We start from the raw sequence: 12,959 nt of genomic DNA on the forward strand, positions 1-12,959 counted from the left end.
AGTAGACTGACTCCAAACAAAATGTTTTAATCCATAGACAATTCAGTTCTAATTCGTGGTATTCAATTAAAAGAATAAAAGAATAGTAAAATTAGTGTTTTATTAGATTTCGGGCACTTTATTTTGCCAGCTAGATGAAATAATATTTTTTTTTTCACTTTACCCAGCTGTCCAAAAAGTCAGATCCCCCCCCCCCCTCCACACACACACACACTCTGCCCCATGAACAAAAATATAGCGAGTTGAAGTTTTTTTTAACATTCGGCATCATAGTAATTGTTATCCAATAAATTGTGTTTTTGATTCGGCACCTATTACTTTAAAATATGGAAGGGGAGATAATTCCGTTGAGCATAGTAGCTCACATCGACATACAAGCCCGTTGAGAGAGAGAGAGAGAGAGAGCGTTTAACGTTCATCCGACACCAACTAGGTCATTTCGGGGAATACACATGGTTCAATTTTATTTCAATAATTCGCTCGCGCGTAGGGGTCTTTAACAGTAGGACGAAACCGGAGGACCCAGAGAAAACCCACGAAGTTAGACAGGCGACTCTACTCCCTGTCACATACAACCGGGGAATCGAAACCAGTAAAACGATAAGAACGATGTATTAGACCTAATTAGATTCAATAGGTTTCATTCATTTTGTCTAGTTTGATAAACTGGCCAAGTTTAAAGGGAGAGAGAAATGGGGTTTAACGTCCACTCGACACAAACTAGGTCATTTCGGGACTAACACATGGTTCAAATCTATTTCAATAATTCGCTTGCGCGTTGGGGTCTTTAGCAATGGGAGGAAACCGGAGGACCCGGAGAAAACCCACGAGGATGGACAGGCGACCCTACTCCTTGTCACGTACAACCGAGGAATCGAAACCCCGCCAGTTGACTCAATGACAGACCGTATGACACAGCGCAGCGTGCACGTGCTAACCATTCGGCCATCGAACCCCCCAAGTTTAAAGGGGAATTAGGTAAGATCAGATAAAGAGCTAAAAGTTCTCGTTATAGTAGTTAAAAAATTGACAATGAAAAGAAAATATGCGGAAAATTTCAGTCAAATGAACCGAGATATTAGCCATTGAATTTTAGACTAGTCTCGATCGTTATTACTGACGTTGGTATGTTAAATTATCCATCACAAAACGTATTCAAATCCAGTAAATATCACAGGCTAACGATGGCATCGAGAGTTGATTATAGTCTGGATAATTTAATTAATGTCCAATTAATAATTTAGATAACATTTCAGGCCTAAAGAAAGACTTGCAATAGGCAGATTTAGCTCTTGCATAATGTATGTTTAAATGATATTCTTCGAATCCTTACAATAGAAGAAAATAGGTCTTAAAATGAATTTCAATTCCTGTTTTGAATTTTGAATATTATGGATAATACTGAGTTTAGCTCCTTTAAATTAAAATCAATCTCAAAATCTCTGATCTGAGGAGCGTTCATAAACCTCATTATAAGTACTCGAATAAACGTTTGAACATAAAATACTTAAAAACACTGACTGAAATTCTCTTTGGGTGATTGCCATTCAATTGAGACTTCTGGCGCATTTCGCCGAACATAACTGATTAGAAATTACAGTAGAAACAGAAACGATTGGATGTAAATCAGCTTATATACATTCGTAATAAATTTTTACAGGCGTTGCGACCCATTTGATCCATTTCTAGGTCCCAAATATTAGCTATTTAGTTCCTTTAATAGACGAGGCTGTTTAATGCCTCATCAAATACTGTGGTCGTTTAGAGAAAACATACGGAAATTCTTATTTCTATGGTTACGTGTTACATTCAAAGTTGTGGAATTTTACCTGAACATTGGCGGTTTCGCCTACTCTTCTTCGATTTTTAACTGTCAAGGTGGTGGATCTCGGGTTTCAGAGCCTCACGAACGACTAGGCTCACATTTCCTGACTAGGGTTTAACGTCCCACAGTACTGCACCAATTGTGCTAATGAAGACGCCCCCCCCCACTTCCCCCTCCCCCGGGAAAAGAATGGAGCTCATTTCAATACTCCTCTCTGAGCGGCATAATAAAGTTTAGGTACTTTGTATGTGCATATTTTCAATGATTTAAAAGTCCCTGCCGTCGATAACTTAGGTAGGAATGCCGCATAAAAACTGTTCTTATGGCGTGTGGGGGGTGACGTGGCCTAAGTGGGGACGCTGGCTCGCTAGCCTGGAGGTCGGGTGTTTGATCCCTGCATTGGCCGAGAAAGTTCAACCAGATTTTCCGGCATGGTTTCCCCTTGTCAGTGATGCAGGACGTAGGGCCTGACAAGGACAGCTGTCTAGTCGTTCGGATGGGACGTAAAACCGAGGTCCCGTGTACATATTGGCGTGCACGTAAATGATCCCTTGACAGTTGGAATTCGATATAAGAGTAGGCCATAGTGCCGCTGTCCGGGCAAAATTTCCCTCATAGCAAACTGTATGGCGTATGCCCGTCTTCATTAGCCCAGTTCGGAGCAGAACAGTAGGACGTTAAACCCCATTTCATTTCTTATGGCGTGTACAAACCAGTACGGATCTAACGTTTTTATTTGACAAACGCGTGTCAGGAGCAGATGTTACCGGCTTTGTTCTGATCTCACAAATAATCAATGATTGTCTATATTACTATTTTGATAAAAATTATAATTTATGTTATATGTGGGTTAGTGAGGCCAGACCAAATTAACTTACAGTTTGGGGTCATAAATAGCCACTTGAATCACATGAAAGCTGTTTTGTTTAACATTTAAAGAATAAAAACATTAGATCAATAGGATTTTAAGCAGTGCAACCGTGTACTTTTGGGTTTTACAATAATCTTTTCCTCGAAGAGAGAGAAAGAGACAAATGGGGTTTAACGTCCACTCGACACAAACTAGGTCATTTCGGGACTAACATATGGTTTAATTTTATTTCAATAATTCGCTTGCGCGTCGCTTGCGCGTAGGGGTCTTTAGCAGTGGGAGGAAACCGGAGAAAAACCACGAGGTTGAACAGGCGACCCTACTCCTTGCCACGTACAACCGGGGATTCGAAACCACGCCAGTCGATTCAATGACAGACTTTATGATACAGCGCGCGCAAGCTAACCATTCAGCCATCCAACCCCCCTTTTCCTCGAAGAAACAGCTGTTCCCGAACAACAGAAAAATCACATTAGTTTGGCCTAATATAAGGAAATTCATATATTTTTGTAGTAGTATATTTAAAAGTATTGTGTAAATGAAATGAAATGGGGTTTAACGTCCTACTTTTCTGCTACGACTGGGCTTATGAAGACGGGCATACATCTTACAGTATGCAATGAGGGAACTTTTTCCCGGGTAGCGGCACTATGGCCTACTCTTACATCGAATTCCAACTGCCAAGGGATCTTTTACATGCACGCCAATGTATAGGCGGGACCTCGGTTTTTTGTCCCATCCGAACGACTAGAAAGCTGTCCTTGTCTGGCCCTCCCCCCTGTAATTGTCTTTTTAGTTGCAGTAAATCATTGTTTCCGATGGTAAATCGTTGTAACAGATTGGGAAATGAAATGGGGTTTAACGTCCTACTTGTCTTCAATCGGACTACTAAAGACTGGTAACAGGTTGAGGCGATACGACGTCAAGGTGTGGCGCTTTGTGAAGCCATACCAATAAAAATTTGATTGACTGTTCTTCGGGAAAACCTGATAAATTTTGCTTTTCTATTTCGTCGAGAAAAGGGAGCCATGGTGGCTAAGTTGGAATAGACGCTGGCTCACTAGTCTGGAGGTCGGGTGTTCGATCCTTGCATTGGACGAGAAACTTCATCGGGATTTTCCGACGCGGGTTTCCCTTGTCAGTGGCGCAGGACGAAGGACCTACCAAGGACAGCTATCTAGTCGTTCGGATGAGACGAAAAACCGAGGCTCCGTGTACACCATGGCGTGCATGTAAAAGATCCCTTGGCAATTGGAATTCGATATAAGAGTCGCTACCCGCTCAAAAGTTCCCTCATATCACACTGTATAGCGTATGCCAGTCTTCATTAGCCCAGTCGGGACAGAACAGTAGGACTTGAAACCCAATTTCATTTCATATGAAGACGACGAAGAACAGAAAATTCCAATTGTTTGGCCTTACAGATGTATCTACAATCCTTCACATTAACATTTCTGTGGCAACCATCACCACCATTTATATTCTTTTCAAAATAAAAACTCAATTCACACCAAAATCTAGACATTTATTTGAGGTCATTCCCATTGATCAAAAGTCCGAAAAACATAGAATCAAATTGGTGTTGCCTAAGTATTACACTATCCGCGTATACTTTCACTGTAATAATCGAAAAGTGTGGAGATTTCCATTCTCCTTATCATTCATAAAAGTATGCTTCATCTGCTTCTATTCGTAAAGTCTCATTCTATGCAGAACTAACGAGCACGACTATAGTGCTGACTATGCAGCGTACAGATATTCGAACTACACAAGAGAAACCAACATTAGGATACGTTAAAAGAAATAACATGTATCGAGAAGTCGTATTAAGGGTAAGTTTATATATATATATATATATGTGACAGTCAATGTCTACAATCAGGCAATGTGTACAATGCCTGAAATATACCAGACAATGTGTACATTGCCGGGTTAGGGTTAGGTTTAGGGTTAGGTTTAGGGTTAGGGTTACAAAGGCATTGTACACATTGCCTGATTGTAGACATTGACTGTAACATATTGACAGATATTTGTTATACTGGTTTTCAATATACTAGTAGTTTGTGTATAGATAATGACTGTATTCTAGTAAAAATCATGTTCGGTGTAATATAACCGGGTTGCTGCAGTTGACCTGAAATGAAATGAAATGAGAGAGAGAGAGAGAGAGAGAGAGAGAGAGAGAGAGCTGGGGTTTAACGTCCATTCGACACAAACTAGGTCCTTCCGGACCTTTTCGGACCTAACTTGGTTCAATTTTATTTCAATAATTCGCTTGCGCGTAGGGTTCTTTAGCAGTGGGAGGACCCGGAACAAACCCACGAGGTTTGGCAGGCGATCCAACTTCTTCTTGTCACGTACAACCGGAGAATCACAACCACACCAGTTGACTCAATGGCAGACCTTATGATAGTGCGCATGTGCTAAACCCCCCCCCCCCCCGAAATGAAATGAAATGGGACGAAAAACGGAGGTCCTGGATACACATTGGCGTAAACGTAAAAAATCCCTTGGCAGTTTGAATTCGACATAAAAATAGGCCATATAGTACCGTTGTCCTGGCAAAATGTCCCTCATAGCACACTGTATAGCGCATGCCCGTCTTCATTAGCCATTTTCGGAGAGCGTTATGTCGTAATCAGTGTGTTTTAGTGGTGGGAAAATAATTTTTTTTAAAAAATCTTCAAACACAACTGTTGATAGAGGCGAAATGTGCTGAAACAACGCATTGGACAAAAAAAAAAAAAAAAAAAAAAAAAAAAAAATGCATTTCACATGGTGCCAGCCAGCTATAAATTTTGAAAATCTATTACTGAACCGATTCCAAATGGCATCCAAAATGGCGGATTTTAAGTTAATCGTCCTGTTGGAAAGGACTTGTGTAACATGTCATTTATATGGTTTTCAGTGTCGCTGGGTTCAGTTCGGATCTCAAATAAAATTCGAGAATCCATGATGGCAAAAATGCAAATGAAATCCCAAACGGCAGAATTTGAATTAATAGTCAGTCCAAAAAATTTACTTCCGTTAGATATGACTTGTAATATGTCTTATATAAAGGTTATGAGGTGGCGGGTTTGAATTTCTATCCAAAAAACTAACTATGAATAGTCCAGATGGGGTAAATTTAAAACAACAATGAAAATATAATCCAATATGGCCATTTTTTTCCTTGTGGATATTATTTGAAAAATAAAGTTTTCAGAGTTAGTGAATTCAATATGGGGTTCAAAAGATAATTTCCGATGATTGTCAGACATAGAATTAGTGCATAAGCTGAAAACACCACGTCATACCACAGAAACATCATTTACAGTAAATTTTTAAAAGATAGTTCGCGCCGGGAGAATAAAATCCCACCGGACCCCCGTGGAGTGGTAACGCTTCGCGAGGTCAGGTTCAGGGACTTTCGGCCCGCCGTCCGTCTCTGGTATCATCTAGACCGATAGCAAACACAGGTTCATTTCTGTCAGCTGTTCATTTCACAAGTTCATCAGCAATGGACGCTAGACAAAAAAACAGGCAGAAATGAACCCGTGGTTACTATCGGTTAAATAACACCACAGGGGCGGAGATTGATCATTTCTCCGTCAGGGCTTCCCACTCTATAAGGGCGGGGGTCCGGTGGGGTTCCCTCCGAACAGGCGCAAAATTTCTTCAAATGGTGCTTTATAGAGTATATTTAACGTGTGACAACCTTAGCAATTCATCATAAGCTATGCAAATTCATGACTAAAGGGAGACCTCAAACTAAGCAAGGAAATTAACTAGTTTCGGGAACCCTGAAACTATCATACCCTTTTCAGCCCATCCTTGAAAATGGAGGGAAAGATAGGATGTTAAAACATGTTGCAAATTTCTGCATTACTTGATTACTTTAAACATACATTATGCAAGAGCTAAATCTGCCTATAGCAGGTCTTTCTTTAGGCCTGATATGTTATCTAAATTATTAATTAGACATTAATTAACTTATCCAGACCATAATCAACACTCGATGGCATCGCTAGCCTGCGATGTTGATTGGGTTAAGTTCTGATTTGCTGTTCGACTTGCATTCATAATTTAATCATGAAATGGATAATGGAGACTATGTATGTTTTTTATCCTACCGACTTTAGTAATGATGATCGAGGCTAAGCCAAAAATTCAATCGCTAAAATCTCGGTTCATAGTGGATCAATTTGACTGACTGCCAGATCTTTATCTAATCTCCCATAATGTATCTTTAATTATAAAATGATAATTCGTATATTATTTTACAGCTAAAAAACACAAATCAATATATGTTTCAGTTTTACCCAATAAACAATTTATTATCATTTTATGAAGAAAGATATGGTGTTCAAACGTGTTGCAAACTTCCGCATGGTAGATCCGAAATTATAATAAATGTACACATGGTATATTGATCAAGTATTTCACAGCTGCAAGAACGTTTCCATTAAATCGAAAATATCAATAAAAAATTTATTGTTAGTATGAGGGCAAAATACTTCATGTTTGAAATAGAGTTTGTGTGAAATAGGTGTCCTGAATACAAATATCTGGTTCTACAAATTTGGGCGTGGGGTTTCTTGTACCCATCACGAGACACCAGTGAATAACTCTTCTCAGATAAATACTATGCGGAACAATTTTTTCCGTTCCATCGAAAAATCCAATAAACAATTTATTTTTAGTTCGATGGGAAAGTGATACAGGTGGTAGACCATATTTAAATGAACCTATGGTTAATATAGGTCTACATGATACCAGGGACGGGCTAGGGGCCGTGATGGGTTACCACTTATTTATTTTTAGTTCCTTGGGAAAGTGATACGGGTGGTAGACCATATTTAAATGAACCTATGGTTAATATAGGTGTAGATGATACCAGGGACGGGCTAGGGGCCGTGAGAGGTCCCCACTCTATGGGGGTAGAGTCCGGAGGGATTATCTCCAACCGGGCGTGAACGGTGCCTGTAAAGGTGCTTTCTCGGGTATACCCGGTGTTTCTAGCTTATATGCCTATTAACGTGCGGCAATCTTAACATTTCATCAAAACAAGGTAAAGGGGGGGCCCAAACTACGCTAAAACATTAATTAGTTTAGGGACCCTTGAAACTACCATACTCGTTTTCAGTTCATCTCTGGAAATGATACCACAAAGGCTGTAAAAACGGATCGCATAACCATTTCTGAACTAATATTAGGGCCAAAATTCTTAACAACTGGAAATACCGAAACCACTTTTACCCTGGTGAAGATGGTGTAAAGACATGCCGAATGAAGAATAGTTACACTAAAAAAGCCTCAAACCGCTAAACAGATGTTTGGATTTGTTAAATTTATTTTTTAACCCAAAATATAGTTCAGAGAGAGAGAGCGTCCACTCGACACAAACTAGATCATTTCGGGACTAACATATGGTTCAATTTTATTTCAATAATTCGCTTGCGCGTAGGAGTTTTTAGCAGTGGAAGGAAACCGGAGGACCTACTCCTAGTCAAGTACAGCCGGGGAATCGAATGACAGACCTTATGATACAGTGAACACGCACTAACCGTTCGGCCTTCCCACCCCCTATCTTCCATATAAGAGCAGAAACAATCATTCTTTTTAAAAGAAAGTTTTACCACACTATAAACCCCAGAATGCCTCGTTCGGCATTTTGTTCAAGCGTGGCAAAAATTTTCAGCAAATACCCATTACAGTACCTAGTTTTTAATTATTATAGTGAAAACTGCCAGCTCTTTATCTAATCTTCCATAATGTATCTTTAATTATAAAATGATAATTCGTATATTATTTTACAGCTAAAAAACACAAATCAATATATGTTTCAGTTTTACCCAATAAACAATTTATTATCATTTTATGAAGAAAGATATGGTGTTCAAATGTGTTGCAAACTTCCGTATGGTAGACCCGAAATTATAATAAATGAACACATGGTATATTGATCGAGTATTTCACAGCTGCAAGAACGTTTCCATTAAATCGAAAATATCAATAAAAAATTTATTGTTAGTATGAGGGCAAAATACTTCAGGTTTGAAATAGAGTTTGTGTGAAATAGGTGTCCTGAATACAAATATCTGGTTCTACAAATTTGGGCGTGGGGTTTCTTGTACCCATCACGAGACACCAGTGAATAACTCTTCTCAGATAAATACTATGCGGAACATTTTTTTCCGTTCCATCGAAAAATCCAATAAACAATTTATTTTTAGTTCGATGGGAAAGTGATACAGGTGGTAGACCATATTTAAATGAACCTATGGTTAATATAGGTCTACATGATACCAGGGACGGGCTAGGGGCCGTGATGGGTTACCACTTATTTATTTTTAGTTCCTTGGGAAAGTGATATGGGTGGTAGACCATATTTAAATGAACCTATGGTTAATATAGGTGGACATGATACCAGGGACGGGCTAGAGGCCGTGAGAGGTCCCCACTCTATGGGGGTAGAGTCCGGGGGGATTCTCTCCAACCAGGCGTGAACGGTGCCTGTAAAGGTGCTTTCTCGGGTATACCTGGTGTTTCTAGCTTATATGCCTATTACGTGCCAATCTTAACATTTCATCAAAACAAGGTAAAGGGGGCCCAAACTACGCAAAAACATTAACTAGTTTAGGGACCCTTGAAACTACCATACTCGTTTTCAGTTCATCTCTGGAAATGATACCACAAAGGCTGTAAAAACGGATCGCATAACCATTTCTGAACTAATATTAGGGCCAAAATTCTTAACAACTGGAAATACCGAAACCACTTTTACCCTGGTGAAGATGGTGTAAAGACATGCCGAATGAAGAATAGTTACACTAAAAAAGCCTCAAACCGCTAAACAGATGTTTGGATTTGTTAAATTTATTTTTTAACCCAAAATACAGTTCAGAGAGAGAGCGTCCACTCGAAACAAACTAGATCATTTCGGGACTAACATATGGTTCAATTTCATTTCAATAATTCGCTTGCGTGTAGGAGTTTTTAGCAGTGGAAGGAAACCGGAGGACCTACTCCTAGTCACGTACAGCCGGGGAATCGAATGACAGACCTTAAAAAACAGTGCGCACGCACTAACCGTTCGGCCATCCCACCCCCCATCTTCCATATAAGATCAGAAACAATAATTCTTTTTAAAAGAAATTTTACCATTCTCTTTTTTTAGTATGGTCTGACACCATCTTTAATAAATGTGTGTTGAGCCTTTCATTAAGCTTGATTTTAACCAATCACAGCAACCAACATAAGACTTTTAAAGAGAACGGATAGTTCGTTGGAAGTCGTCAGATCTTCATTTAGGTCAACCAAAATTAAAATCGGAACGAAATAAAGATCAAATTTTAATTTTATTGACAAATTTTATAAAGGTCAAATTTTAATTTTATTGATAAATTTTATAAATGAAAGATTTACCTTTCTATTCTATTTTCAGGGATTGTTACGGTTCATCAAACAAAAAAAGAAACCATTTCTTTTCACCATCGTCATGATGATTCTACTGTTCTGTATTCTGAGGTACACTAACTTTCAGAGCCCGCAGCCATTAAATCATATAGAATATATAGATAATTTTGATAAACCAGTCAACAAAGACCAAGCACATATCTTAAGATGGGTTAACAAGAAATGGAAAAGACTTTCGAACTATTGTGGCGGCAATTATAAGTTTTTGAAGGCCACCCTTAAAGGCCCCTCTGGTGAAACCCCTATCTTCGTTCACGAATTGACTGACGACGCGTCAGTATCGGGAACGCTTTTTAGGAATGGGATGTGGGATCCGGACAATGTTAATTTAGTTCATAAATACCTGCTTGAAAATCCGGAAATGGCGCTAATAGATCTTGGCGCGCATGTCGGAACATTTTCTTTAATGGCTGCCAAGCTAGGTCGACAAGTACTGTCTGTGGATCCCTTACGTGAAAACATTTTGAGATTATGCAAGTCCATCGAAGCTGGTGGGTTAACTGACAAAATAACCGTGTTTTTCACGGCTTTGTCCAATACCTACAGTCAATTTACATTTCAACGGGACCATGCCAATATAGGAGGAACTCGACTATCAGACAAAAAGGTGTCCATTGCTATAAATGAATCTGTTATTGACTCAGGTGTGATAAATACAGTTCATTTAGATGACCTGCTGCCATTAGTAAATTTTAAAAGAGCCTTTTTGAAAATAGATGTAGAAGAACATGAATTACAAGTATTAGAAGCCGGAATCCATTTTCTCGATACCGTTGATGTACCGTATATTTTAATGGAGTGGTTTTGGCATAAGAAGTTATTGGGTCAGTTCGGGCAGGGTATAATAGAATTCATGACGGTCCGAGACTATAAACCCTACACCCCATTAATCAGCGAGGAAACCCTTTTACGATTAGAGGACTATAGACACTGGCCTATTGATGTTTTGTGGAAAAAGACATCTTGAATTGACTGACTTCCATAAATTTACATTTAAATAATTACCGCCAATAATAACTTGTTTCGATAAAATTCCAGCCATCAACTTCAAAGGAAAGAGAGAGAGAGAAATGGGGTTTAACATATGTTTCTATTTTATTTCAATAATTTGCTTGCGCGTACGGGTCTTTAGCAGTGGGAGGAAACCGGAGGACCTGGAGAAAACCCACAAGGTTGGACAGGCGACCCTACTCCTGGTCACGTACAACCGGAGAGTCGAAACCACAGTTGACTCAATGACAGACCTTACGATACAGCATGCACGAACTTTAAATGAGGCCAGTCTCTCACACAATATCATCCACAGTCTTTGACATTGCAAACACGACTTATTGGTCAATTTAAATCAATATTAATGTTGTTATTTTGCCGTGCAACGATGGCCTTCTGATATCAAATATTTAAGACAAAATAAAAAAATTCAAAATTGCCACTAAAATCGTCTGCCAGAATGCGTTCCAGTGCCATCTGTAATCAATTAGATGATATTGGGTGATTTTAAATGATTTTTTACGATTTTTTAAACATATATTTGATATTAAATTAATGTGAATGAAATAAGCGGTAAATACACAAGATTAAAACATACTCAGGTTATAGTGCAACTAGTTTAATTTATTTTAGTCAAAGTATTTTTATGTTTATTTATCTTTATAAATTTCGATGTTAGGCTAATAATTTTTTTTGTTTTTTTTATTACAATTTTTTTATTTCCTTGGTAACAAAAATTTTGCCTTGTAATTGATTTAAATTTTTTACTCTTCTTAACTAGTATAATTAAAATTAGAGATCGTTTTGTAAAGGAATGGGATTTGGACATAATTATTAAGTTATTCTGTAACATGTAGCATTTCTTATTTGTATAGTTCGGTGGGCAATGCCAGTATTTAGTATTTTATCATCTATTTTATGTATAATTTTGGCTTGTCTCTCTAATGTTGCTTATTATTAAAAAAATCTTACATGCTTATATAATTATTAACTACTATATATACTGTACATTTTCATCCATTTCATTATATTTATAATATTTATGTTACTGCCATTTTAACTATGTTTATACACCCATTTGCATTAATATAGGAGAGGGGTTTTATATAGGCTAAGCCTGTTCCCCAATCCCTTTCAGAAAACCTGAATAAAAATATTGTTTATAAAAAAAACAAAATGCCAGGGGAGAATTTTGCGTTTCCATTACTTATCTGTAGGACCGCAGTGTTTGTCATATCTGAGCAACTGAACTCACGGCAATCCCAGACAATGAGGCATCAAGTTTGAATCAGAAGGTTTTTCCCTGGGATTTGAACCCTGGGACATAACAAAATAAGCATTACAAAAGTCCCCATTCTCCCCCCCACCAAAATATTTTTTACACCCATCCCAAAATCTATAAACCAGAATAAATGGGTTAGTCAGTAACCACCTTATTCAAGAGTGTCTACATGGGGGTTGGATGGCCAAATGGCCGAATGATTAGCACATGCGTGCTGTATCATACGGCCTGTCATTGAGTCAATTGGCGTAGTTTTGAATCCCCGGTTGAACGTGAGAAGGAGTTTGGTCGCCTGTCCAATCTCGTGGGTTTTCTCCGGGTTCTCCGGTTTCCTCCCACTGCTAAAGACCCCTACGCACAAGCAAATTATTGAAATAAAATTGAACCGCATGTTAGTCCCGAAATGACCTAGTTTGTGTCGAGTGGACATTAAACCCCATTTCTCTTTCTCTCTCTCAAGAGTGTCCACAAGCTTGATTTTATATTACATCTTTAGCTCCATTTTTTATGGGGTGAGGTGGGGGTAGGACACA

At 38.6% G+C, this 12,959-nt stretch overlaps 1 protein-coding gene across 1 annotated transcript; it reads left to right on the plus strand.

Annotated features, from left to right (window-relative positions):
• Positions 1-4,329: 4,329 nt before the first annotated feature.
• On the plus strand, positions 4,330-12,959 carry LOC126825275 (uncharacterized). Its single transcript, XM_050554865.2, has 2 exons — positions 4,330-4,528; positions 10,123-12,959. Exons 1-2 carry the CDS (start codon positions 4,439-4,441, stop codon positions 11,119-11,121), a joined length of 1,089 nt encoding a protein of 362 aa, XP_050410822.1. The 5' UTR covers positions 4,330-4,438; the 3' UTR covers positions 11,122-12,959.

Source organism: Patella vulgata, chromosome 6 (genome assembly GCF_932274485.2).
Source record: "Patella vulgata chromosome 6, xgPatVulg1.2, whole genome shotgun sequence".
Classification (NCBI taxonomy): Eukaryota; Metazoa; Mollusca; class Gastropoda; family Patellidae; genus Patella; species Patella vulgata.

Excerpts from the sequence above, each read along its gene's own strand:
- LOC126825275 (XM_050554865.2), top strand. The coding sequence starts at position 4,439 with ATGCAGCGTACAGATATTCGAACTACACAAGAGAAACCAACATTAGGA. Across the intron at positions 4,529-10,122 it reads ATCGAGAAGTCGTATTAAGG|GGATTGTTACGGTTCATCAA; the intron begins GTAAGTTTATAT and ends TTCTATTTTCAG.